The 27,344-nt window shown below is 44.6% G+C and overlaps 3 protein-coding genes across 9 annotated transcripts in view; 2 read left to right on the top strand and 1 right to left on the bottom strand.

Moving 5' to 3' along the window:
- Nucleotides 1-33: 33 nt before the first annotated feature.
- Nucleotides 34-2,711, bottom strand: POLE3 (DNA polymerase epsilon 3, accessory subunit). Its single transcript, XM_020906671.2, has 4 exons — nt 2,550-2,711; nt 2,364-2,449; nt 1,922-2,040; nt 34-1,640 (listed from the first exon to the last, which is right to left on the bottom strand). Exons 1-4 carry the CDS (start codon nt 2,613-2,615, stop codon nt 1,468-1,470), a joined length of 444 nt encoding a protein of 147 aa, XP_020762330.1. The 5' UTR covers nt 2,616-2,711; the 3' UTR covers nt 34-1,467.
- Nucleotides 2,386-26,365, top strand: C31H9orf43 (chromosome 31 C9orf43 homolog). Of its 6 annotated transcripts, XM_020906665.2 has the most exons (15): nt 3,035-3,226; nt 4,754-4,867; nt 5,440-5,592; nt 5,696-5,843; nt 7,318-7,375; nt 8,992-9,083; nt 10,849-10,915; nt 12,050-12,180; nt 12,825-12,975; nt 13,358-13,418; nt 13,700-13,758; nt 13,981-14,068; nt 20,812-20,888; nt 22,061-22,118; nt 22,323-26,365. In XM_020906665.2, the coding sequence occupies exons 3-15, from the start codon at nt 5,442-5,444 to the stop codon at nt 22,529-22,531; spliced, it is 1,350 nt and encodes a 449-aa protein (XP_020762324.2). In that variant the 5' UTR covers nt 3,035-3,226; nt 4,754-4,867; nt 5,440-5,441; the 3' UTR covers nt 22,532-26,365. The 6 variants fall into 6 exon arrangements, with proteins under 6 accessions (XP_070315361.1, XP_020762320.2, XP_020762321.2 ...); XM_070459260.1 differs by lacking the exons at nt 3,035-3,226; nt 4,754-4,867 and adding an exon at nt 2,386-2,466 and having other exon boundaries at nt 13,981-14,041; XM_020906661.2 differs by lacking the exons at nt 3,035-3,226; nt 4,754-4,867 and adding an exon at nt 2,386-2,466.
- Nucleotides 24,896-27,344, top strand: part of RGS3 (regulator of G protein signaling 3) — a 150,012-nt gene continuing 147,563 nt past the window's right edge. For both annotated transcript variants that reach the window (XR_011484924.1, XM_020906641.2), the window contains exon 1: nt 24,896-25,060. Coding sequence is in view for 1 of the 2 variants with exons in the window: in XM_020906641.2 (XP_020762300.2) it covers nt 24,996-25,060 (65 nt within the window). In the remaining variant the exon portion in view is untranslated. The remainder of the gene's footprint in view (nt 25,061-27,344) is intronic.

Genomic DNA, 27,344 nt, shown 5'->3' with positions numbered 1-27,344 from the left:
TATCAACAAGAAGGATGATAGAGGAGTCATCACTTTTAACAATAATGTTTTTTATTATACAAAGCATTATAATTTTCTCAATATTCTTCACTCAATTTATCAACAGACTTTCCACTGTATTCATTTAATAAATCAACAGTGTCAAACTACACTTCACTACCTTTCAACCTCCAAGCACTCAACTTAAAGAGACCAACAAAAAAGTGCTTGGAGCACCAAATGGAAAGAGAAGAAAACCTGGAAAGGTCAACAGAGATACTTAGAAGCAGTTAAAGGGGATGGGTTAGGGGCGGAATTAAATTCCTGAGCACCATCAGATTTCCCTCATGGGTCAAAAAGGTTTACAAAGTCAGTTTTAAGACATGAGATTAGAACTAGAGAATCAGAGGAACCCATACTCTGGGATATTGCAGGTCATCCAAGTCCCTAGGTTGGCAGAAGTAAAAAAAAGAGGGACGGAGAAAGTGGGAATGGGGAGCAGAGGAGAGGCAGGACAGAGACAGGTGGTGAGAAGCACAGAGGGAGAAAGTTGTGCCTAGAAGAAAATAAAGTTCGGAACTTGTCGTGAATTGGAAAAATGAAAAGTCATAGTCACAAATCTGGAAGATGGACTACTGGACACGAAAACTTGGAATTTTATACCTTCCAGGAAGTGATGACAAATCCTGAAGCTGTACAGTGGCAGGCAGTGAGGTGCATTTAAGACTAAACCATCTTACTGTTTTATAAGAGTAAGACATTGGCAACCTTGCTTATCTAATTCTACTCTGTGGATTTAAAAACAGTATGTGCCTAGAAGGTAGCCTTCCAAGCAGGTTACACGCAATATAGAAGGTTACAGGCCTGGTTACAGACAATACAGAAGGGCTCTAAGTCAAGTGGGTCTGTAGAAAACAAAATTCAATTAATGTTACTGTCAAGTGAAGAGACAGCAGATTTCATTGTTCTCGTCAACCCTGTTAGTAGTTTCCTAAAGCTAAGCCATTCTGATCACTTGAAATAAGCTAGAATTGCCAAATACTGTATAATCAAACAGGTTGACTCTGATCAAACCCTAATTTTTCCTGAGCCTGAACTGCCTCTGTGATCTGGGACACAGTTGGCAGCATGGAAGTTATTATTACTCTTCTGGGGGGCAGGGAGGGAACTGGGGACCAACAATTGCCTAACTATATGTGTATGTAAACAAAAGAGATCAAACTGACCAATTAAATTTGCCATTCAGAATCCCTCTTGCCAAAAAGTTATAACCTTGAGACTGATTAAGCAAAACAGGATTCTGCTACTCAGATGCTCTGAGTCTGGGAAGCACTGACTTTGATGATAATCCTGATGATAATTCAGTTTTTATTTCAATCTTCTCAGGCTCTTCTGCCTAAGACTACTCTGCCCAGCCGGAAAAAGCTTCACACAAACATGTACCAGGTTTTCGCGTGGTTCCTTCCAAGGGGCATCTCCCCATCCTCTTCAGTTGTCCACTTCCTCCTCTTCATTCTGTTCTTCTTCCTCCAGCCTTTCCTCATCTTCATCGTTGTCCTCATCCCTGCTCTTGTCCTGCTCTTCCGAATCTGTTTTTTTGTCTCTGTCTTTCTTCTTTTGCTCTGAAGCTTCCTTCTTGCCTTTCTGCTCCCTCCTATAAGCTGTAAGGGTAAAGAGGAGGTTAGGAGGCAAGGCTGAACCAGACAGACAGCAGCAGCAAACTCGACTGGGTAACGGGAAAAGTTGAGGTACAAAAGGAAAAATAATCTGCCCAGCATCACCAAACAGATAATGAGGTGGTGCCTACCATTTGAGTCGCAACCGATACTTGCTACTGGACTTTTAAAAGAGACTCAAGTTGATCAAATCTCAGGGCCAGGTTGAGCAGGTCATTTAGGATGAACATCTACTTGGATGTTCAAGAAGACGAAAGGGCAGTTACCTTCCAGAGCTTCTTTTAACGGGGTAACGAACCGCTGAAACTCCATCTCCTCCATGGCAGACAGCACATCGCTGGCATTCAGTGTCTTGCGTTTCCCTTTCATCGCAAAGTTGTTGGCACTGAAAGAAGAAAGATTAAGGGCTGTCAGATGCCCTCTTGCCGCGTATGGTGTGGGCCCAAGGTGGAATGGGAAAGCCTGCGTCTTAGATGCCTGCATGGATTCTTGTGACACGCTAAGTCCCACCCTTCCTTATACAAAAGGGTTAAAGTAACTGTCTTACTTTGTTTCAGACATTTCAAGATCTAGAACGAGGGCTCGGAACCTCGCTCCACTGAGGTAGAATTATTGGGGTTGCCTAACTCCCAATCAGGGGGATCTCTTTACGCCTCCCTTAGAGGCTTACGCTCCCAGCTAAGCTTCGGCTAAGTCTGCCCACCTTACCAGGATGTGGCGTACAGCACGAAGACGCTGGCGGCGCGGGAGATGGCGCTCCGGGCCTCTTTGGAGATGTTGACACCGTCCGGGAGCTGTGAGAAAAGCGAAGGTGAGCAAACCCACCGACCCAGCACCTGTTTCCCTCTGCCCGCTCGTCCGCCCCTGGTCCGGCCGCCAGCTGGAGCTGCTTACCGCCTCCTTGATGATTCTGGTGATGACAGCATTGGGCAGGTTTAGGTCCTCGGGCCTCTCCGCCATGGTCGCGGCCGGAGACCGTGCCTGCGACCTCCTCTTCAGGCCGCTACGGCGTCCGGACTTCCCGCGTCGCCACGGTCTGACCCAGCGAGGCTTCCGTCCCACCCCGCGTGGCCCACACCGTGTCCCACAGTGCCCCGCGCGCCTGAGCCTCCTTTCTCCCTCAGCCCCGCCTCCGCCTCCAGTGGCCGGTGCGTCTGAACTTCCCAGGCTGCCATGGTTTTGGCCCGAGGGCCTTCCGTCCGGCCTCACAGGCACCTGGCGTCCCTTCCCAAGCTTGTTTCCCTGCTTCACGGCTCCAACGCATTTAGAAATTAAGTATGGCTCACTGGGGTTTCCGTCCCTTTCCCACAGTGCTTTGCGCCGCTGCCTGGCGACGGAGCTGCCGGGTGCCTAGCGTGGGAGACGGAGGCGTGAACTGAGCCAGTGGGGCGGGGCTCCTTCGGACGAGAGGCGGGGCTTCTCGCCCACCTCTTCGCCTGTCGGGAGCTGCGACTTCCCTTGGGGCTTGGTGTCCTAATAACTTGGTTTCTGCTTTCGTTTCAAGGAATCGCGGCCATCTGTTGCCTCATTCTCCCACTAATCTTTTTAGCCTTCTCAACTTTGTAATAATGGTATTAAGAATAGCTGTTACCTAAAACTTTTTAATACAGACTACTTTGCCAGCATGGTGCTAAAGCGGGCAATATCGACACAGGCATGACTAGACCTCTGGGCTCAATTCGGGCTGGTTGGGTAACCAAAGGGCAACACCCAGCCATTTGTAAGAGTAACGTAACATTACATAAGCATTCAAAAACAAACCCTGTTACTGTTGTATTTGTTTTTTTGTTTCACTGACTTGTTCATCGTGCATCTTTCCTAGTCAAAAGTATTTTTCATGGTTTTGCAGGGGCGTTTTAAGTCCTGTCATTTTTCTATTACGTATGTAGAAATTGTCCTCAGGCCCACTGAGCAGAAATTGTTTCTTTTTTTTCCTTGAAGCTTGCTATTTCAGGTCACTTTTAGTTTTCCTGTTTGTGTTAGAAACATGAGCACAGAGAACTATTTCTCTGTTGTAAGAAAAAGAGCAGTAAAAACGATGATAAATGGCAACTGAAACTGCTTCAGATACAGATGATAGACTTTGGTGGGGGAAGTCTCCACTTGGATAGAATACACCTGGTTTAAAGATGTCAGGAAGTACTCAGCTCCAGCCAGGTGCTGTGTAGTTGGAATTGGGCCTCCGTGTTGATACGGAGAAGGCAATGGCAACCCACTCCAGTACTCTTGCCTGGAAAATCCCATTGACGGAGAAGCCTGGTGGGCTGCAGTCCATGGGGTCGCTAAGAGTCGGACACGACTGAGAGACTTCACTATCACTTTTCACTTTCATGCATTTGAGAAGGAAATGGCAACCCACTCCAGTGTTCTTGCCTGGAGAACCCCAGGGACGGGGGAGCCTGGTGGGCTGCTGTCTATGGGGTCGCACGGAGTCCGAGACGACTGAAGCGACTTAGCAGCAGCAGTTGTTAGATATTTTGATCTTTAAGAGGAGCTGGAAATCTGGACAGTATATGGACTATTTCCATTTTTAAGTAATGGCTCAAAGTGTAGGCAAAATAAAACAAGTCATAGGTCAGGCATAATTCCAGGTTACTGGTTTGTTATCTTTGGTTTAAATTATAAGCTGTTTAGAACAGAGACTTATTTTGTTCATTATTGTTCTCAGTGCTCATAACAGGTCCCCTCACATGTTTGGTAGTCAATAATTGTTTTGAGTAAAACAAAGAAGAAATGGACACTGTCCTTAAAAAAACTTATTAGGGATCTGGTGGTAGTGATGGCCTAAAACATTTCTAGAGAGAGAAAGATAAAATTTATTGAGCACCTGTTATATATCATATGTAAAAGTATATTAACTCATTTAATGCTTCTGCAATCCTACTTAGGGATTTCTGCTTTCCTACTTTATATGAGGAAACAGGCTGAATTCACTTGCCCAAGACCATAGAGCCAGTAAATGAAAAGCTAGTGGTTTCTGATGCAACTTCTGAGTCGACTGACTTACTGTTTCAGCAAACCCATTCATTTCTGGTGGGTATTTTAGCTGCCTGTATGAGAACTGGAGCATATTGAAAAATGAAGCATCTCTTCTAAAGGTTTGAGCCATCTAAAGCACTTCTGTGACTCAGCTGTCCCTTGATACGATACCCATAGGGAATTGGTTCCAGAGCCCCTGTGTATACCGTAATTTGTGGATATTCAGGTGCCAAGTACGTTGGTTATAATTTGACAAGGCTTTTTGGAGGTTGGGGCATCCTCTCCCTAATGATTAATGAAAGGGGAAAGGAAAGGATGTTAATAATTATTTTGAACTGTTTGCCAGACCTGTTAATATACATTAACTAATTGTAGTGACCCTGTGAAATAGGCTTTTCCTCATTTTGCAGCTAAGGAAACTGAAGTTCAGACTGGTTAAATCTCAGGTCACTCAGCTATTAATTAAATGGTCAATTGGGAGGCCTTCTCCAAATTCTTGTCACTCTATTCCGTGCTGAGTTTTTCATACTTTCATGGTTCCCTATTCTTAACAATCCTGTAACCACTGTTTATTGATATGATTCAATAAAAACCTTTTATGCTTTGAGTCTAAATTAATATTTGGACTAGCTAATGTATGTGAAAGTGAAAGTGAAGTAGCTCAGTCCTGTCTGACTCTTTGCGACCCCATGGATTGTAGCCTGCCACAATCCATGCGGTCGTAATATTCCCTGATTATATGGTGGTGGTTTCTGCAAAGGGCTAGAAAGCTGCAAGATTGACTTTTGTCCTAAACCATTTGTAGATATGGATTTGCCAGATAAAAGCCAGTGGGATGAGACCACCTGTGACCTGGCTGTCTGTCAGCATCCGCAGTGCTGGGCAACTATCCGCCGGATTGAGAGGGGCCACCCTCGACTTCTGGACTCCTCCTCCAAATCTCTTCTGGATACTGAAGGTGAATTAGCCAGCCCTGTCTCCTCCCTTACAAGGTCCTTGAATTGTTTCTATTTGGCTCCCTTATGCCATGTTGTATGTTTTCTTCTGGTCTGGTCTTTCAGACAAGCTCCCAGTGCTTACCATTGTAAACATCGCAGATTCCTGCTTGCCGGCCAAGAGAGTTATTCGTCGGCGTCACTTACCAGGATTTACCTTCACAAAGGCTCACACTTTATTGAGTTCAAAGTTTGACTCCAAGATTCAAGGCAGGTAAATAATCATGGAATCTTCCTTAAATGGCTTAATACCTCAAAATTTTGGGTTACCTTTCTTTGCCTATGTACTGAACTTTGAGAAAGCTAGATTAAAAGCAAAGCATTAATGGGAAATGCCCTGGAGGTCCAGTGGTTAGAACTTGGCACTTTCACTGCTGTGGCCTGGGGTTCAGTCCCTGGTCGGGGAGTTAAGATTCCACAAGCCACGTGGTACAGCCAAAAAAACACCAATAAACACCCCCCCCCCCCCCCCCACCAAACAAGACAAACAAACCCTTTAGCAGTTCACTTGAAGGAGTAATGAGTAGGCAGTGTGGGAAACAGAAAGCATTCTTATTTGTTTTGTAGGAGTTGGTTAAACAATAACTCCTTTCCCTCCTCCCTCCCCTCCCTGGTGATGTCTGTCCTATTTTGCTTTTCGCCTCTGTGCGTTTTGCCTGTTCTAGGTACATCCTGTAAGTGGACTCATACAATATTTGTTCTTTTGTGTTTGGCTTATTTCACCTTGGATAATGTTTTCAAGCTTCATTGATGTCGTCACATGAACAAACTTCATGCCTTTTTAAGGCTGAAAAATGTTCCATTGTATGTCAATGCCACATTAAAAAAATTATTTAGTGATTTATTTGGCTGTGCTAGGTCTTCTTTGCTGCACGGGCTTTTCTCTAGCTGTGACAGCTGGGGGCTGCTTTTCAGTTGCGGTATGCGGGCTTCTCATCGCAGTGGCTTTTCTTGTTGTGGAGTGCGGGCTCTGGGGCACATGGGCTCCGTTAGCCGTAGCTCTTGGGCCCTAGAGCCCAGGCTCAGCAGTTGTGGTACATGAGCTTCGTTGCTCCTCGGCATGTGGGATCTTCCCAGATCAGAGATTGAACCTGTGTCTCCTGCATCGGCAGGTGGATTCTTTACCACTGGGCCACCAGGGCAGCCCCACATTTTGTTTATGGGCTTCCCTGGTAGCTCAGATGGTAAAGAATCCACCTGCAATGAGGGAGACCTGGGTTGGGAAGATCCCCCGGAGAAGGACATGGCGACCCACTCCAGTGTTCTTGCCTGGAGAATCCCCATGGACAGAGGAGCCTGGCGGGCTACAGTCCATGGGGTTGCAGAGTCAGACACAACTGAGCGACTAAGCACACTGCAGCATGTTTTTGAACATCTCCATAAAAATTACTGAATAAATTTTTACTGATGGTGATGTAACTGTCTGTAGTTGGAGAAAGGTGTAGGCTAGGAATTCAGTTTGATGCAACAAATAGTTGTGAAGGGTTTGCAATGTGCAATATCTAGAAGTTGTTCAAGGAAAAACAAACAAGCAAAACTTAAGAAGATGAGAAGACCTAACATTCATTTGGTAGGTATTAAGTCCAAGGTTTTCTGTAGAAGGAGGAGGCTTTCCCTCATAGCACGAACTTTATCATCCCAGTAAGTCTTTTGTGACTCTGTTTCATGTTTGAAAACTTATTTTTTAGGCCTTGGAAGGATTTACCTGACAGAGACTTAATGAACCGTACTGATAGATCTCCCAAAGTAAGTCACAGATTAAAAAAGGTACTTCTTCAGCATTTTCTCTTTATTACTTGGAATAAAATGTTGCCTTTATTTAACATTGAGGATGACTGTGATCTGAATAATGATGATGATAACTACCTAATACTGAGCCCTTACTATTTGCTAGACTCTGTGCTAATGCTTTTACGTGTTATACTGTTTCTAGAAATCCCCAGACCTAGTGGGATTTATTTGTGGCAGTTTTCCATAGTTAAGAATTTTCTATCTCTCCTGTATAGAGCGTGTTCAGCTACTGTCATCTCATGATATAGGGAAATTAGAATGCTGGAATGTCAGATCTAAAATGAGCCTCAAGATCAGCTATACTCATGATTTTAAAACTTTTTTAGCTATCACTTATGGTAAGAAATACATTTTACAATAAAATACCATGGGACAATCTTTACCCTAACTGTAAGTTACACTATACTCTGAAAGTTTCTATCCTTTTCTATTTCATTTTAAGACAGTGGAGGCTGTGATTCACAAAATTTGATTTTGTGATCTATGAGTAAGTTACAACTACAGTTTGAACACTATTTCTGTGGTCTGTCTCATTTATCTCACAGTTGAGGAAACTGAGGCCCAGATAGGGAGTGATTTTTTTTAAAAGCACAGCTAGTTAGGAAAAGAGCTATATTTTAAGAAGAAAAAACCCTTCTACTTGTCTACAATAGAGATTACTATTCTTTGCAGTCCTACTGGATGCCTTTTATTTTTTTCTATGAGACCCTTCACTTTTCAGCATTATGTGGTAGAGAGTGGAAGGAACCAAGGGAGGGTAGATGGGTTTGGATAGATGAATGAACAAATCACTTACCTCTTTGGCCTCTAGAGTGTTAGATTAAATTAGTTTTAAATTAATTGTTTGTTTAGGATAATACATGCATATGGTTCTAAATTCAAAATGCATAGGAGGGCTTATGGTGACCCAAATATCTCCTCTGTTCCCCCAAGTCGATTAGTTTCTTTTCATGGGGACAGCCTGTTTTTAATAGTTTTTTTCCTGCACGAATCCTGCTAGGGGTATAGACTAGATGATTTATAAAATTTCCTTATAAATCTAGTGTCCTAAATAGCAAAATGTGAAAAAAAATTATGACTTTAACTTTTATGTAGATGCTTGTAATTGTAGACAGGCTATAAAAGAGAAAAACTTGCTTCTGCTTCTTTTGGTTCTCTCCCTGCTTCCAGATTGTATTGTTTTATCTGCAGGGGATCTTAGTTTTTGGAGTGCAGTGGGCAGAATAAGTAGTGTTCCCTTAGGTAAGCCTCAAGGCGTCCGGGAGTTGCTAAATGCTGCCGTAATATCACAGGGAGGCAGGGGAGACCATTCACTTATCAGTGCTCACTCTTGCAGAGTACCTTTCCTGATACCTTGGTTTCTTGAAGAAATATTATGAAGCTATTTTGGGGATAAGAAATGTTTATTTTATTTTATTTTTTAATCATCTTCTGAACCACCATACCTTTTTGGTTAACATGATGATTCATTCCTTAGCCTGGTAGTGAATACCATCAGGAGTGGTACCTTTAAACCTATACCTATGGTATAGTGGTACCTATAAAACATGGGTTTTATATCTTTCTCTTAGCTATCAGTGCTGAATTTGAATGAGACAAAGCTTCCTTGTCCTCAAGATGTAGGAAATATCGATATCATCTGGATCCCAGAGAAGCATGTGAGGTGAGTATCATGTTGAGAACCTGGGAGTCTTCAACTCTTGTGTTCTACAAATGCCTGCTGTCTTCTGCCAGCCTTCTCTCTGTGAACTCCTTTTTAGCTACCTCTTTGCATGAAGGAGGAGGTGAAGCAGAGCAGAAGGTCATGGCCTCTTGCATTTACCTCTTGAAGTGATGTGAAGGTTGCTCTTTCATGTCCGACTCTTTGTGACCCCATAGACTGTACAGTCCATGGAATTCTCCAGGCCAGAATACTGGAGTGAGTAGCCTTTCCCTTCTCCAGGGGATCTTCCCAACCCAGGGATCGAACCCAGGTCTCCCCCATTGCAGGCAGATTCTTTACCAGCTGAACTACAAGGGAAGTCCAGGAATCCTGGAGTGGGTAGTCTATCCCTTCTCCAGCAGATCTTCCTGACCCAGGAATTGAACCAGGGTCTCCTGCATTGCAGGTGGATTCTTTACCAACTGAGCTATCAGGGAAGCCCTAAATGCTGCCTGGAATTCCTGTTAGTGTACTTTGAGATTCATGCTTTGGGACTTTTCTACATCAAATTCTACTTGTCTGTAAATAGCATACAAGATAGGGCCCAGTGTATTTGGGAGGTTTGATTAAGAAACAAATGCCTTCTGACTATCAGTTTTTCTTGTTAGTCATCAGCAACTAGTAAAAGTTTTCAGTGAAGCACCCGAATCTTTGGTCTCAAGCCAAAGGACTAGTGCACTGATGCAAAATGAATAGCATATAGAACTTGTGTACAAAGCAGCTGTGATAAAGATCACTTGGTGAAGGTCCAAAGATTTGCTAATATTGACAATCGTTGGAAGAAACGGATTTTTCTTTCATGACTGCTGAGGTTCTCAGATTCTTTTAGAGTGACTGTTTAGACATGTTGTTCAAGTCGCTAAGTCATGTCTGACTCTTTGCAACCCCATGGACTGTAGCCTGCCAGGCTCTTCTGTCCATGGGATTTGTCAGGCAAGAATACTGGAGTGGGTTGCCATCTTCAGTTAAGAGATGATGAGACTTTATTTTCTTTAAAAAAAAATCCTGTGAATGCTTATATATATATATATATATGTATTGTGTATATGTGTGTGTGTGTGTGTGTGTGTGTGTGAATATATATGGTGTAAACAAAAAAAACCTCTAAGGGTTTCTTTCTTTTAATATAAAAGAAGCCCAGAGTTAGGTGGTCCAGGGCTAGTATCTCAGTTATCAGACACCAGAACACCTTCTGTTAATAGCTTTTTGGGCCACGGCTCCCACCTTCTGAGGTGCCTCATGGGGATTTCAAAGTCTAAGTTGATTGAAAGAGTTTAAGCCATCATATCTGTATTCCAGGTAAGAAGGAGGAGGAAGATGACAGAGCAAAAAATATTTGAGCACCTCTGGGCTAAGCAGTGGAAATCAATCGAGATCTAAATACTTTGTCCCTATCCTCCTGGAGTCTTACGGTGGGGGTAGGATTCAGACATTATAAACATCCCTGCACCTAAGTATATAATTACTAATTTGGATTAATACTATGGAAGTAAATAACTGAATTGTTTGAGAGAGTGGAGGGGAGCCTAATTTAGATGTGAGGGCAAGGTGAGAGGGGGTTTCTTGTTTTCAGCAGCCTCTGAGCTGCAGGTACCTCTGAGTTCCTCACCAGCCACTTTTGAATACTGAATGGAGGATAGCAATCTTCATGGTCATCATTCATAAATATCCTTGATGCTTCTGCTTAAGATGTCTGGGAATAAGTTGTGGTTATTCTTATTTCAAGCCCAGCTGAGGAGAAGCACATTATTTGCAGCCAGGATGGGAATATGAACAGAAAGAAATCTCCAGGGGTAAGTTTAATGTTGTGGCCAAACCTTCCTGATCTTCATCTGTAAGGGTTTATCTTTGTTTTCCCCCTTCTCCCATTTTCTCTTTAAATGAACAACATCTGCAAAAGAAAACCCATCTTAAGGAAGGAGTATAATTACCAAACCACTTTCTGTGCAGAGAAATGAAGAACTAGGTCTTTTCCCTACCTCCTCCCTGTAAAAGAACACCTTGAAGAGATGTTAGGAGCAACTGCTGGGCATTCATAGGGAATTTTAAGTTGATTAGAAACAAATTTTCAGTGTGATGAAAGTGAAAAGTGAAAGTGAAGTAGCTCAGTCATGTCCGACTCTCTGCTACCCCATGGACTGTAGCCCACTAGGCTCCTCTGTCCATGGGATTTTCTAGGCAAGAATACTGGAGTGGGTTGCCATTTCCTTCTCCAGGGGATCTTCCCAACCCAGGGATCAAACTCAGGTCTCCTGCACTGCAGGCAAATGCTTTAACCTCTGTGCCACCAGGGAAGCCCTGGTGTGATGGGAATAGAATTTCAACAGACTGGAAGTTACAGTGGACCTGTGCTTCTTTTTTTTTTTGCGATTGGTTGGTTTAGTCACTAAATCGTGTCTGACTCTTTGTGACCTCATGGATAGCTTGCTGGGCTCCTCTGCGCATGGGATTTCCCAGGCAAGAATACTGGAGTGGGTTGCCATTTCCTTCTCCAGGGACCTGTGCTTCTAATGCTACTTCTACCAATTATTGGGTAAATGTAGCCTTGGATAAGTCACAAAGCTGGAAGGCTGCTACATCCAGGAGAATAGTATCTTGGCCCATTTTGTTCATTGCTGAATTCCTAGCCCCAGCCCTCTGCCTGGCACATAGTTGGCCAATAAATATTTGTTCGGAGCCTTTGGGGGGGGTGGAAATGAAACAAGTCCATCAATTCCTGTGTGATCTGATTTCAACAATATGGTTGAAGAACCAGATTGGTAAAGATGTGGCAGGTTGTGGTATAGAGGGGGCGAGGATGCTGGAGTAGGTCTGGAAACAAGGAGTTTCCCATGCCAGGGTTGTGTCAGGAGGCTAGAGTGGTGGTGGGACAATGTGGCATTGAAGAGAGTGCTACAGGGAGTTCTTTCCATGGTTTTTTCTTCCAGAAACACAAGTTGGAACTTCCAGGGATAATTGTACCGCCTCCCACCCCAGGACACTTGTATGAGCAACTAGGTTCAGAATCCTTACCTTTATGGAAGCAGTTTGACATGTTGCCTCAGGATCTGCTGAAGGAGTGAGTGTCCTGTAAGCTGTGGGAGAACCAGAGCATCCTCTTTTCTCTAGAAGCTAAGAAAGGTCTAAGCAGTGTGCTCTTTCTGGGGAGGGAGGGGAGAAAACCATTCCCATACTTGGTCCCTGAATTTGTGGACTTACACATATGCAGTGATGATGATAGTCACCACCATTTAAGTACTTACCACCTGCCAGGCCCTGTGCTTAATAATTAGCACACTACCTATATTCTCTCATTTCAACCTTGACTGGGAGGTAGACGCACTGTTCTTTTTATAGGTGAGTTATGGATTAAGTGGAAGACGGAATGAATATGTGGTTTGGAGCAAGACCACCTTTGAATTTTGTATTGAAATTCATTGCCTTCGTGAATTTCCGCCATTTATTTAGCCTCATTAATCGTCCTTTTCCTCATTGCAAAATGAAGATCACAGACTTGTCCTTGGGGTGTGGTAAGGATTCAGTGGTGTAAAGCACATGAGCCCGACATATAGTAAACTTAATCCACTCAGCCATGATTGCCATAGTTGCATCTGAAAGCTGTTACTGAATGAGCACCTGTTGGTATCGGCCTTATAAGGGCAAGGTGGACATGTCTGCAAATGTAGAGTTATTGCTGACTGTCTCTGTGTCTGTCCCCTTCAGCCTCTTGCTGGATAAAGGGAAGACCATACTTCATCCAGAGATGCAGACACAGTTGGCCATGATGAAAAAGAAACCTCCCCTGGAAAAGAGCCGGCCCGACAGTGCCATTTCTGCTAAGATGTATTTATCTGTACACCGCCTCACCCTACAAGTAAGAGCTAGGGACCCTCAGTGGAAGATGTCTGTGTGCAAGTCCAAACTCACCTGTCCTCAAGGCTGGAGGACTTAACTTTCTAATTGCTTTCTCTTCTATTCTTCCACTCTGGATCCAGGTGCCACAGAAGGACTGGGCTTTGTGGGTGAAAGCGGATGTGCAGGGAGAGGTTGGAGGGGAGCAGCATTCTCTATTTCTTCTGCACTTGGCTTCCCACACTTTTCCCCTCTCCCGAGCCCCTGCTATAATCTTGCACACACTGGGCTTCTCAAAAAAGTACTCGTTGACTCGATGGATAAAGGCATTTGGGAATACATTTTGGGAAAGAGAAAGACCTACAGTAGAACTTTTTTTCTTTTCTCTTCTTTTTTTGCTCTAGAAACCAGCATTGAGATATCCTGAACATTTGAAGAAACGCTATTCTAACCTGAAAATAGATGGTAGGTTTTCTGATGCTGGTTGCTCTCCAGGTGCCAGCTCCCCTCTGCCCTACAGAGGGCAGTTGATCTTGGGACCAACACAGTGGTGTTTGCAGCCACAGTCATACGGGGTCCCATGTAGACCTTAGGAGACTGCAGTTTCAAAAAGCACCCCCTGCCAGCTTGGTCCTGACCAGTGGGGAGAGAGCGTCACCCCTGGGTGGCAGGGCACGGCAGGCGGCCCAGGCGGAGGGTGGGAGCTGTCCGGGAGAAGAGGGCTGAGCTGGCTGTCTGGTCACCAGGTCACAGGAAGCAGCAGCGGCAGCAGCAGAGGAGGGCGAAGACAGCCACTAGGAAACAGGTAGAGTGACAGCGAAGGGATGCTTGGACCTGCTGGGGTTGGAGCAAGTGGGTGCAGCCTGGAACAGGAAGGGGTGTGTGAGGGATGGGGTTCTCCCTGTCTGCTGGCTGTAGATACAGAGTTCCTGTGTGGTTATGCTAACAACCTTCTTTTCAGACCTTTTGGAAAAGATTTCTTCACTTTTGAAAGTCCTAATTCACTTCCTCCTCATGTGGGTTTCAGGAGGCTAGAAAGAGATGCAGGAATGAACCAGGGAGACACAACAGCTCGCACAGACGTTCAGGTGCCGTGGTTGGCGCCCCACGCCGTGGTAAGGAGAGTGTGTGGGTTTGGGAGTGGCAGAATCCCAGGACCTAGCTGAGGAAGGGAAAAGCTGAACGCGTTTGGCATTTGCGGACCCATGATTGTCAGGCACTTGAATTCTCCTTGGAATGCTTCTGTTTGGCTGGTCTACCGTGTATCCGCCTTCCATCAAATATCTACTCAGCAAGGGAGCTGGGCCAGATGTCTGCTTCACATGGGGATTTGAGAGATGGCCATGAGCATGAGTCAGAGTCACTTACTCCTCAGGTCCTACTTTATTCAGAAGTGTGTTATTTAGCCTCCATATGTTTGAATTTTTAACAATTTTTTTCCTGTAATTGAGATCTAATCTTACTGCACTGTGGTCAGAAAAGATGACTGGAATGATTTCAATTTTTTTGAATTTACCAAGACTAGATTTATGGCCCAGGATGTGATCTATTCTGGAGAAGGTTCCGTGTGCACTTGAGAAAAAGGTGAAGTTGATTGTGTTGGGGTGAAATGTCCTATAGATATCAATTAGGTCTAGCTGGTCCATTGTGTCGTTTAAAGTTTGTGTTTCCTTGTTCATTTTCTGTTTAGTTGATCTATCCATAGTTGTGAGTGGGGTATTAAAGTCTCCCACTATTATTGTGTTGCTATTAATTTCCTCTTTCATACTTGTTAGCGTTTGCCTTACATATTGTGGTGCTCCTATATTGGGTGCATATATAATTGTTATATCTTCTTCTTGGATTGATCCTTTGATCATTATGTAGTGTCCTTCTTTGTCTCTTTTCACAGCCTTTATTTGAAAGTCTATTTTATCTGATATGAGTATTGTGACTCCTGCTTTCTTTTGGTCTCCGTTTGCGTGAAATATTTTTTTCCAGCCCTTCACTTTTAGTCTGTATGTGTCTCTTGTTTTGAGATGGGTCTCTTGTAGACAGCATATATAGGGGTTTTGTTTTTGTATCCATTCAGCCAGTCTTTGTCTTTTGGTTGGGGCATTCAACCCATTTACATTTAAGGTAATTATTGATAGGTATGGTCTCGTTGCCATTTACTTTGTTGTTTTGGGTTCACGTTTATACAACCTTTCTGTGTTTCCTGTCTAGAGAAGATCCTTTAGCATTTGTTGAAGAGCTGGTTTGGTGGTGCTGAATTCTCTCAGCTTTTGCTTGTCTGTAAAGCTTTTGAATTCTCCTTCATATCTGAATGAGATCCTTGCTGGGTACAGTAATCTAGGTTGTAAGTTATTCTCTTTCTTTTTTTTTTTTTTAATTTTTTTTTTATTTTTTATTTTTATTAGTTGGAGGCTAATTACTTTACATCATTACGGTAGTTTTTGTTATACATTGAAATGAATTAGCCATGGATTTACATGTATTCCCCATCCCAGTCCCCCCTCCCACCTCCCTCTCCACCCGATCCCTCTGGGTCTTCCCATGCACCAGGCCCTAGCACTTGTCTCATGTACCCAACCTGGGCTGGTTATCTGTTTCACCCTAGATAATATACATGTTTCAATGCTGTTCTCTTAAAACATCCCACCCAGTTATTCTCTTTCATTACTTTAAGTATGTCCTGCCATTCCCTTCTGGCCTGGAGGGTTTCTATTGATAGATCAGCTGTTATCCTTATGGGAATCCCTTTGTGTGTTATTTGTTGTTTTTCCCTTGCTGCTTTTAATATTTGTTTTTTGTGTTTGATCTTTGTTAATTTGATTAATATGTGTCTTTGGGTGTTTCACCTTGGGTTTATCCTGTTTGGGACTCTCTGGGCTTCTTGGACTTGGGTGGCTATTTCCTTCCCCATTTTAGGGAAGTTTTCAGCTATTATCTCCTTGAGTATTTTCTCATGGCCTTTCTTTTTGTCTTTTTCTTCTGGGACTCCTATGATTTGAATGTTGGGGCGTTTCACGTTGTCCCAGATGTCCCTGAGGTTGTCCTCATTTCTTTTAATTCTTTTTTCTTTTTTCCTCTCTGCTTCATTTATTTCCATCATTTTATCTTCTACCTCACTTATCCTATCTTCTGTCTCTGTTATTCTACTCTTGGTTCCCTCCAGAGTGTTTTTGATCTCATTTATTGCATTATTCATTTTTAATTGACTTTTTTATTTCTTCTAGGTCTTTATTAAACATTTCTTGCATCTTCTCAATCTTTGTCTCCAGGCTATTTATCTGTAACTCCGTTTTGTTTTCAAGATTTTGGATCATTTTATTATCATTATTCTAAATTCTTTTTCAGGTAGATTCCCTATCTTCTCCTCTTTTGTTTGACTTGGGCATTTTTCATGTTCCTTTACCTGTTGGGTATTTCTCTGCCTTTTCATCTTGTTTAGATTGCTGTGTCTGGAGTGGGCTTTCTGTATTCTGGAGGTCTGATGGTTCCTTTTTATTGTGGAGGTTTCACCCAGTGGGTGGGGTTGGACGATTGGCTTGTCAAGGTTTCCTGGTTAGGGAAGCTTGCATCGGTGTTCTGATGCATAGAACTGGATTTCTTCTCTCTGGAGTGCAATGGAGTGCCCAGTAATGAGTTTTGAGATGGGTCTATGTGTTAGGTGTGACTATGGCAGCCTGTAAGTTGACGCTCAGGGCTATGTTCCTGCGTTGCTGGAGAATTTGTGTGGTATGTCTTGCTCTGAAACTTACTGGCTCTTGGGTGGTGGTTGGTTTCAGTGTAGGTATGGAGGCTTTTGAATGGTCTCTTATTACTTAATGTTCCATGTAGTCAGGAGTTTTCTGGTGTTCTCAGGTTTTGGGCTTAAGTCTCCTGCCTCTGGATTTCAGTTTTATTCTTCCAGTAGTCTCAAGACTTCTCCAACTATACAGCACTGATAATAAAACTTCTAGGTTAATGGTGAAAAGATTCTCCACCGTGAAGGACACCCAGAGAGGTTCACAGAGTTACATGAAGAAGAGGAGAGGGAGGAGGGAGATACAGATGAGCAGGAGGAGAAAAAGGGGGACTCAAGAGGAGAGAGACAGATCTACGCAGTTGTCTGTTCCCAAAGTGTTTTCCGTAGCCCAGACACCCACAGAGATTCACAGAATTGGATTGGGAAGAGAAGGGGAAAGGAGGAAATAGAGGTGTTCTGAGGTAGAAAACGGAGAGTCAAAAGTGGGAGAGAGTAATCAACACCCTCCTGAGTAAAAATGGGAACTGAATATTGGATTCTTAAATGTCCAAAATTTATATCACATACTGAAAAACAAAGATTAAAAATCTAGGGTAGAGGTTAGACTCTTAAAAATACAATATTAAAAACAAAACCAAAAAATTTTAGAAATATATATGAAGTTTGGTTTAAAAAATAGGGCTTCTCTTTTTTTTTTTTGCAAGGTTATAGTGAAATGAAAATGAAACTTAAGGAGTAGTAGAGGAGTAATAGAGGACTTTATTTATTTATTTATTTTAAATAGAGGACTTTAAAAGAAAAAAACAAGAAAAAAAATTTTTTTCCTAATTAAAAAGATCGTAAAAATATATGAAAATGAAAGTTAAGGAGTAATGGGGGAGTAATAGGGAATTTTCAAAGAAAATAAAAGAGAAAAAATAAGAAAAGAAAAGAAATTTTTTTTAATTAAAAAAAAAGTAAAAATATATCTAGGAATTTCTCTGGAGCTGTTGCGGTCAGTGTGGGTTTGGTTCAGTTTCAGATAGCTCCTCATTCCAGTTTACACTTCTCGATATCTACAGGCCCCTTCCGGTGTAGTCGGTGTTACCTACAGGGATTTTAATCTGTTGCACCGGTCCCTTCTGAAGCGGTTCCCTTTGTTTATTTGGCTTCTGTTTGCCGGTCTCTTCAGTGTCTAATTTCCGCTCTGACACAGGCGGGCGGAGGTGGTCTCTTGTCCTGGTTCGCTAGTTCCATCGCGCTGCAGGGAGGTGGAGGGGGGGGCGCTGCTTTCCCGTCTACGCTGCTCAGGCTCCCGGCTGCTCTATAGGGAGCGGGCCCTGCGTTGCGTGCGGTTCCAGTTTTCGGGTGTTCCACAAAAGCGCGGACTTGGTTGCGCCTGCGTTTTGTGCCTTCCCCACCCGAGCAGCTCAGGCAGCCAGGAGCTTGATGGGCACACTCTCCCCGGGTGTGGTGCGCCTTCTGCCCTCCGCGTCCCCAGCCCCAGTCCCCGCCCTCGCTGGTCGGGTGCTTGCGCCCTGTGTCTCGCTGCTTCCCTCCTGGCGGATGTCGACCATCCAGAAACTCAGGAAGTCTTTGGTTAGAAACTGGAGGCCTGTCTGCAGTGCGGTAGGGGATGCCGTCTTCGGGGCCGAGTTTGCCCCTTTCCCCTCCCCCCTGCCTCCTGCCTCCGGCGGGGCTGGGCTGGTCCGCAGCCAGCTAGCTCCTCTGGACTTGCTCAGATCCTTTGATCTGTGAACGGCCGGCAGTGTGTTCGGGCCGGTTAATTTTCTCTCTTTTGCTGCCCCACAGTTTAAGTTGGTATCTCACAAAAGCTCCCTCCGATTGTCCTCAGGGCACTCAGGCCCGGTCTTTACCCTAAACAATGCCGCCCGCTTCTCTCTGTTCCACCCCCACTTGCTGGTGGCGGATGCGGCGTCTGGGGTACTTTTCTGATGGGAGTTGCTTTTAGGCACGTAATCTGTGGGGTGTATTTATTTATTTTCCTCCCAGTTAGGTTGCCCTCCGAGATTCGAAAACTTCCCCCAGACCCGCCAGTGCGAGGGTTTCCTGGTGTTTGGAAACTTCCTCTATTTAGACTCCCTTCCCGGCATGGGTCTCCGTCCCTAGCTCTTTTGTCTCTCTTTTTATCTCTTATATTTTGTCCTACCTCCTTTCGAAGACAATGGGCTGCTTTTCTGGGCGCCTGATGTCCTCAGCTAGCGATCAGAAGTTGTTTTGTGAAGTTTGCTCTGCGTTGAATTGCTCTTTCGATGAATTTGTCGGGGAGAAAGTGGTCTCGCCGTCCTATTCCTCCGCCATCTTGGCTCCTCCCCCCTCAGGTCCTCCTTTAGAAAAGGCAGTGGTTTGGGGATGAAGAGCTAGCCTGGGTTATTGAGGAGAAGAGCCCCAAGAGCCCACTGGCCTGCGAGACAGGGAAGAGCCGGGGCCCCTCACCAGAGCCCCAGGAGAGTTCTAAGGAAGCGGAGTCAGCCACTTCTCAGCCACAGGTTACCTTTCACAGTCCAGCCCCATCCAGGACGCGGGGGCTAGTTCCTGACCGGCGATCCCTTTCCTCTAGTGTTCATGCCAGAGATAGGAGACTCCCCCTTTTGGAGTTCTTATGTCTGAGCTGAAGGACATACTTACCTTGGCCCCTCTGATGTTTCTCAGTTTGAGTGTAGAATGAGAAGCAAGGAGAAAGAATCCCCCTAAACTGTGGCAGATTCTTCTGCCCTAAATAGACCAGACATTGCTGTCTGTGATGGGGAAATAACTGCTTAGTCATCAGAATTCACCCTCCAACCCTGGGGCACCCGGAAGGTGAGGCTGAGGTGTTTCCTGATAAGGATGCTTTTCTTGGTTTATCTCTCAACTCACCCTGCTCTTTGATACTAAAAGTGTCTTCTAAACTGGAAATCGAAGAAGCCTCCTGAACCTTCACATGGGAGGCAGACAGCACTGGGACTGTGGCCCAGCACGGAGACACTTGTGCAAGGTTAGCCCTGTATCCAGGGTGATGACAACTCCCCTGAGTTTTATTCTGGTGCCTTCTGTTCCTCTTCCTGGTGCCTCTAGTAGGAGCAGCTTTGCTTGGGTGACTGGGGCTCCCTTTTGAATTATATTCTTAGAGCAGTGGCTTGTCCTCTCTGAGTTGAGAAAGGCCTCATGGAAGAGGTGATTTTTGCACTGGATCATGGGTATGTGTGAGAGTTTCCCCAATATGGAAGAGAATTCCTGGAAGCAGGGATGGGCTGGGTGAATGTATCTTGGAGGAGCGTGGCTGCAGGGAGCCCTGAGCAGTCTGCTGTGGTCGTGGGGTTGGGTATTTAAGCGACAGAGGTAGATCAGGCCGACGAGATGGCCTGCTGAGATGTTTGATCTTTATCCTCAGTGGTGGGCATTGGTGATCTGCCTTGATGGCACCCTGCGATCGACTGAGGAGCTTTCAAAACCCTAACATCCACGCTGCACCCCAGACCTATTAAAATCAGAGTGTATGGTGTTGGGTCCAGGCCTGGGTGGTTTTCAGAATGCCCCAGGTGTGACTAAGGTGTGAACCAGTGCTGACAGAGCCAGCACAAGTGTGGAGCAAGGAGTTCCTTGTTTGGCGGTCCCTTTTAGCCTTGTACCGCTGGTGGTAGCTTGGAAGACTGCTCATTTAAAGGAAGAGAAATGGAAGGGAAAGAACTAGTGCATTTTGTGACTAGTTGGGGGAAAGATCTGATACAAAAGAGTCATAGATCTAGAATTTTTGGGGTGGGAGGATGTTCATTTTCATAAGTCAATAGAGGTGACTTAGGGATGGCCCAAGAAAGTAAGAACAGGATTCATAAACTTAAAAGATAGACCTAGGGGTTCTTTTGCTACACTGACATACAGGTGCTTGCCCCTTAGGTTTCTTTGAGGAATCCTGGAGCTTTTAACACACAGGCTCCCTTACTCACTAATTCTATACTAGATGTGGTCACGGTCCCAGGCGAACAGAATCACGAATAGAACTTAAGAGGGCCTCACTCCCTTTTACCTGCCTCTAAGGTCCTGTATTGTCCTGGCTGGGGCGTCACCTGTAGACTGGGGTCAACTAGAAGCCCAGCAATGGGATGTGGAATACCAGTAGGAGACTTGACTTGATCTTGTGGTCACTAGGTCGCAAAACTCTACGAGGTCAGGAAAGTGACAGAAAGCAGCAGCTGATGAAGACAGAAGGCCCCACACTGAAACAGGTGAGGGCCATTCTGCTAGGGCCCTGTCTCAATTGTCTATGGCGTGCATGCTAGACAGAAGGCCCCACACTGAAACAGGTGAGGGCCATTCTGCTAGGGCCCTGTCTCAATTGTCTATGGCGTGCATGCTAAGACACTTCGGTTGTGTCCAACTCTGTGACACCATGGACTGTAGCCTGCCAGGCTCCTCTGTCCATGGGGATTCTCCAGGCAAGAATACTAGAGTGGGTTGCCATGCCCTCCTCCAGGGGATCTTCCCGACCCAGACAGGGATTGAATCCATGTCTCTTAGGTCTCTTGCATTGGCAGGCAGGTTCTTTACCACTAGTGCCACCTGGGAAGCCCTTAGTTGTCTATTTTTGTATAATAAACCACTGCTAAGCGGAACCATAGTGGTTTGTTATTTCTCATGATTCTGCGGGTTAATTGGATAGTTTTCTGGTCTTGCCTCAGGTCACTCATGCAGCTGCATTCAGCTGAAGGCTGGGCTGGGGCTCTTGGCCAAACTGTCTCTAGTTTTCTTTTATGAGGCCTCTCCATCTGTCTGGTCTGGGCTTCTTGACAACCAAGAAGTAATCTCAGGAAGGTACTTCCCTAGGGAAGGTACATCCCTAGGGATGAGCCTGGAACTGGAACCATGTCACTTCTGCCACATTGTATTTGTTAAAAAAAAATTGCAAGTCCAGTTCAGATTGGAAAGGAGAGGAAGTTGACTCTGTCTCATGATGGTAAGAATAGCATGTGCTTATAGGAATGGGAAGAATTGCTGGCAGCTACCCAGGTTTGATCCCTGGGTTGGGAAGATCCCCTGGAGGAGGGAATGGCTACCCACTCTAGTATTCCTGCCTAGAGAATCCTATGGACAGAGAAGCCTGGCGGGCTAGTCCATGGGATTGCAAACAGTTGGACATGACTGAGTGACTAACACATACACATGCCTTTGGAGGCAGTTTACCCTTAGTTAACTGCGGGGACTGGGGAAAACTGCTTTCTGGCTTCATGTGGGCAGCCTGCAGGGCGAAAGAGCCCGTGACACAACCTTTTCTCTTCAGTGTCAGATGGTGGCATTTTGTCCTGTCTTAGACGTTAATTTCTCCAAGGAAAGCATCATTTAGAAAAGCCTTTTGTTTCCTAAATCCTGACTCAAGTTTCTTTACACTTATGAATTTCAGGATTCCACGGAGAGATCACAGACAAACGTCGCTAAGGAATCGCTGGACTCCTCCTGCAGTAAGAAGCATAAGATCCTAGGGTGGAGGAACCTTAGAAAGTGTCTGAGGACGGGGGAGCAGAACCTCGTTGATCAGGATGGTTCACTTCCCTGGAGGGCACAGCCCTCACCCCTCAGAAGAGTCCTTCCTTTTCTGTCTTCCATTTTTCATAGTTAATTGGGAGAAGGCTACAGGTGCAGTTGATGGCTGGGTCTTTTTTTAGGTCCCGAATTACCCCAAATAGAATACAATAAGAAGGACATCAGGACTCAGATGGAGATTTTGCTGGAAGACCAAGTGAAGACCCCAGAGAGCGCTTCTGGCATCAGCTGGAACCCTGAGCTCAAACTGCTGAGGATTCTTCAGGCCACAGATGAAGAGGACGAGGAGATCCATCCCTCCAGGGCGCAGAGTGAAGTGTCCGAGGTGTAGGCGGAAGGATGCTTGGGCTCCCAGGCACAGCGACCTTGGACGTGAGGGCAGGAAGGAGAGGGGACTTGGACTCCCTGGAGCCTTTACCAGGGTCTGACCTTAGGGATTCTGTTTTCTTCATTCGCTTCTACTTGCTTCTGAAATAAGTGAGAGAGAGAAAAAGCCCTTTCTAGCTTGGATTGTTTCTCTCCCTTTAGGCCCCAGGGTAATTTTAGTGATTAAAAACACAGCCACTGCTTATCAATAGACTTGTTTCTCTGTTTCTGGGTCACTTTTATCTCCTCGCTGGAACGCTGGAAGGTTTCTAGTTATAGGAAGATGAATTTGGCCTGTGGAAACCCCTAACGTGTTGCTTTTCCTGGAAATGGTTTATCTTGAGGATAACATCTGCATCTGTCAAATAACATTCACTGTTACGTGTCGTATTCCTGTGTATGTGGTAGGGGACTCGGATTGACATAAAAGAGTCCAAGGATCCAGTTCCCGAGTTACTGAGTCTGTAGGAAAATTTCAGTGATGCTTGTGAAGACTCAAAATTTCAGAGTCTCGGGGTCCCTTGTGCTTGGTTTTTGCAAGGATTTTTTTTTTACAATGTTTTCATCCTTAAACTTTTTTAATACAGAAAAATTTCAAAATTACGTAAAAGAAATTTGTAAAATTAACGAAACTCTCAGGGACCCAGAATCTTAGGTTTGAGTTATAAAAGCCTGGGCCCCACGCCCCATGAGTTGAGGAACGAGCCGGTGGGGCCCCAGTGTTCTCAGCAGTTCTGAACCCAAGTTCAAGCTTCCATAATTAGGGGCTGGATGGAAGAAGAGAGATTCGCTCTAGAGGCTGTACTCACCAGAGCACAGTCTCTGCAACAGGTAGGTAGGGGCAGGATGAGAAAGGATGACGTTCTGCTCTTCCTGGAAAGCAGCCCTCGGACGTGGAGTGAGGGAGAGAGGGAGCCCTGTGTCCTTGGGCTGTGGCGGTCTGGAGGAGAGTCACCTCACTGAAGTGGGGCCAAAGGAGTGGGTGGGGAAAGGCTCTTCCCTTCCTGTACCATAGACTCTTGCAGTTCTCACCGAGGTTTGGTAGGTTTTCTTGAACAACTGTTTCTTCATTTGTTGTATGCTAGTACAGCCGTTTCCAGAGTCTCCAACAAATCAAAATAATTTTCATTAGTTTCACTGGACAGCTGTTTGTGGAGCCCCTTGTACTGTGAGGCCAGAAGTGGAACTCTAAACTGGCCTGAGAAATTTTTTTGTAAAGAGAAACTTAGCCTTCATCAATTATTTGGTTACCCCAAAGACAGTTTGCCCAAGAAAGGCAGATTAAATATTCGACTCCTTTTTTAACATTGTCTCAAAACAGACCAAATTAGAAAGCTGAAACTGCTGCCTATCCATTCTTCATCTTTTTCGAGACAACGCAAAATTATATGACCTCATTTGTGTTACTAGACTGAACTATTCTTAGCTGAATCTTCACAGTAAGAAACAGCCAAGAGGCATTATGTGGGCTGTTTTTCTGAAAATTTTTCCCTCAAATATACGTTGCGTTGCAGAATGACTTCTGTGGGCTAACTTAAAAATTCATAAATCTTGCCACTTCTCCTTAGCCTACCTTCAGAAGTGTCTTCCCGAGAAAACCCAGTTTCCAGTGGTCAGTAGCGGGCTTGAGGTTGCACAAGGCTTAGCTTTAAATCACTCATTTTATCTGAAGAGTCAGAGAAGGTCTAACTTTCAAAACAAATTCAGCTACTTTGCTTACTTAGTAAGCAACTCCCACATTAAGGTCCCAATGATTAGTACAAAGTTACATTTTGCATTGTGATATTTTGAGTGAGAAAATAATTGTGATCTGATTACTGGCCTTTGCTTCTCTTTTCAAAGAGAGAAAAAAAATTATTGTAGGCTGAAACTTATTTCATCTTTGTTATGCCAATCCCGCAAATTTGGATAATCACAAAATGAATATAGAGAAGTATAGCCTACAGAGCACATTACAGTTTTCAAGATGCTTCATATCCACTATTTTGATTGGTTCTCTGGCCAACTCTATAGATAGATGAAGATTGTCTGTTTTGTGGTATAGGAAACTGAAGCTCAGAATACAGGGCTGATGCTAGACCATTTGGGGGCCTTTGGGTGAATTAGAGAAAGGGACCCTTCAAGACACTTTACAGCAATTTGCTAAAAAGTTATTTCAGCGCATGAACAAATCTACAGTGATTAGCATTTGTGCAACATCCTTAGAGCTGGCCCACCACCTGCACAGCTGTACCTGCTGGCCTTGCTGGCGAGCTTAAGAAATTTGCCAGACATCCAGGGCTGGCAGGTGAAGGGGGTTGGGCTTAGAACCCGAGTCCTTGCTCTTCACTCCACTGTGTTCTGATGCCTCTCTGGTTCCCTCTCTTTATGCACAGATGACAGTCTTAATCAGACAGGAAGGATGAGGCCATGTAGAAAAGAACTGACAGATGGCAAGGAGCCCTCCCGAAGCCTTTGCTTCAGCCTCTCCATGTTCTGAGAGAGGAGGAGCCAGGTAACTGCTGCTAACTGCCATTTTCCTACCATCTGGGCCACAAGCATCAGGAGAATCAAGGCCTAACAGCCAGGAGGCTCCCCAGGATCAGTTGGAGATCCACTTTTATGTACTTAAGTAGACCTCCCTGGTAGCTCAGATGGTAAAGAATCTGCCTGCAGTGCGGGAGACCTGGGTTTGATCCCTGGGTTGGGAAGATCCCCTGGAGGAGGGAAGGGCTACCCACTCCAGTTTTCTGGCCTGGAGAATTCCATGGACTGTATAGTCCATGAGGTTGCAGAGTCGGACTGAGCAACTTTCTTTCACTTCAGACTGGAGGACCTGAGCCTTGGCCTGTTAGACTATTGTCCTGGAGCTTTGAGTTCCTAAGAAACTAGATTCTGGTTTCTTTGGTTCTTTTGTACTTTCTTTGTGATCTCTACTAAGGATAGTCCACTTTGAGTCACCTTGGTTTTCAGAGCATACCTTCCAGTGACCCCGGCTCAGCCTGACCTGTGTGTAGAAAGAGAGTCAGTGAAAGCATCTTCGGACATCTCTGCCCATGCTCTCCTCCTTGTAGATCCGTCTTTTGTTTCGCTATTGATCCTGACATCTGGGGTAACAGACTGTGTTCTTCATTGATTTTGGATTATAGATCGCTTCCTTTGGAGTCAAGGTTTCATTCATGGTGGCAATGACCCTTAAAATATCAGTTTATTCAAGTGCACCTAAAGGAATTGTTTGCTGAGTTAAGGACAGAAATGCATCTGGCTTTTAGATAGAAATGTTCAGAGGTACTTTGGAATCCAGAAGAATCTGGGGGAAAAAAATGTAAATTTTCAATTGCCATAAGGTACCAAGGTACGAAATTCATTTGCTCTGATGTTTATATATTTAATTAAAAATATTAAGTACTTATTATATGTTAGAGAATCAACCCCTATATTATCCTGTTAGAGAAAGGGAATGTTCTAGAGACTTGGAGAGTCCTCCTCAGGAATACAGCTAGAAATTTTACTGGATCAAATTGTAAAGTTGTTTTTGACCACTAGGTGGCGATATCTCCTTATGAAAAGGATACTCCTCTGCGGACTGGAGGCCTCCAGTTATTTCTGAGACCGCATGTATACAGTCAAAGAGACTTCTTTGTGAATAAATGGGGGAAAAGCCATATTTTATCCTTTACATAGTGATCTGATTGAAACGCTCAAGGGGACTGGAAACTCCAGGAGGGATGGGACTGTGTCTGTTGTTGTCATGCTTATAGCCCTAGCTTATAGTTCATGTAGTAGGCACTCAATAAATAAATAAAGCTTTTGAACCATTTAGATTGTCATTGGAAGAACCATTTCAAGAGTGTGGAAAATCCTGGAACATGCACAGAGGCCTAGGATTTGGAGAAGCTGGGGGCTATTGATGATCCTGATGGGTTATCAGTTGGGCAGAGACTCAGGGAGGCAGCATTGAGGAGGTAGAAACATCAAAAGTGATCTGAGACTCTTCTAATTGCTTTGTGTTTCCTAAGTTTCTCTTGATGAGAAAAAGAATTTCTCCCTTTTTAATATAGGGAGGTGGTAAACCAAGAAATTCAAATTTTTTGCTTGCTTCTATATTATTTCTAGTGATGGCTCTGTCTTGAAAAGGATCTCCAAAAGTAATGTCCTCTTATCTGCCTGTCACTCATTGGTAAATCATTTATTCAGTAATTTATTTATTGTTCATTCATTCAGTCCACAAATTGTCACTGGGCAACTCTGATGTACAGAGCCCTGGTCTAGGCTGTGTGAGCATCTCTGACCTTCTCCTTTCATGGCTCCTTTGAGTTCAGCTAATCACTCAATCCTGCCAGCTGTAGCATCCACATCTACACTCCTCTTGGTTCCTTCTGCTCTTACCCTAGCCCTGGCCTGCGTCTTCTTTCATCTGGGTCACTGCATCGATCCCTAATCTTTCCCACTCCCATCGATTTTCCTGTCTGTCCAGTGCGCAGATATGGTTGTGTTACTCCTTTGCTGAAAACTCTCCCTTGCCCTCAGGGTCAAATCCAACCTCTTTTGCCTTACGAAATAGGCTGTGACCTGGCTACACCCTACTTGTCTCCCTCAGTCCCAACTCCTCGTGACTTTAATATTTTATTTGTTTATTTTTGGCTGTGATGGGTCTTACTTGCGGCACGCAGGCTTCTCTCTAGTTGTAGCCTGACAGCTTGGAAGTCTTAGCACATGGGCTCTGCAGTGGAGGCATGAAGGCTTCTCTAGTTGTGGCGCATCGACTTATTTGCCCTGTGGCATGTGGGACCTTAGTT

The sequence above is a fragment of the Odocoileus virginianus genome, chromosome 31 (genome assembly GCF_023699985.2).
Source record: "Odocoileus virginianus isolate 20LAN1187 ecotype Illinois chromosome 31, Ovbor_1.2, whole genome shotgun sequence".
NCBI lineage: Eukaryota > Metazoa > Chordata > Mammalia > Artiodactyla > Cervidae > Odocoileus > Odocoileus virginianus.
Note: the sequence above shows the minus strand (reverse complement) of the source record. Positions and strands in the feature narration are given on the sequence as shown.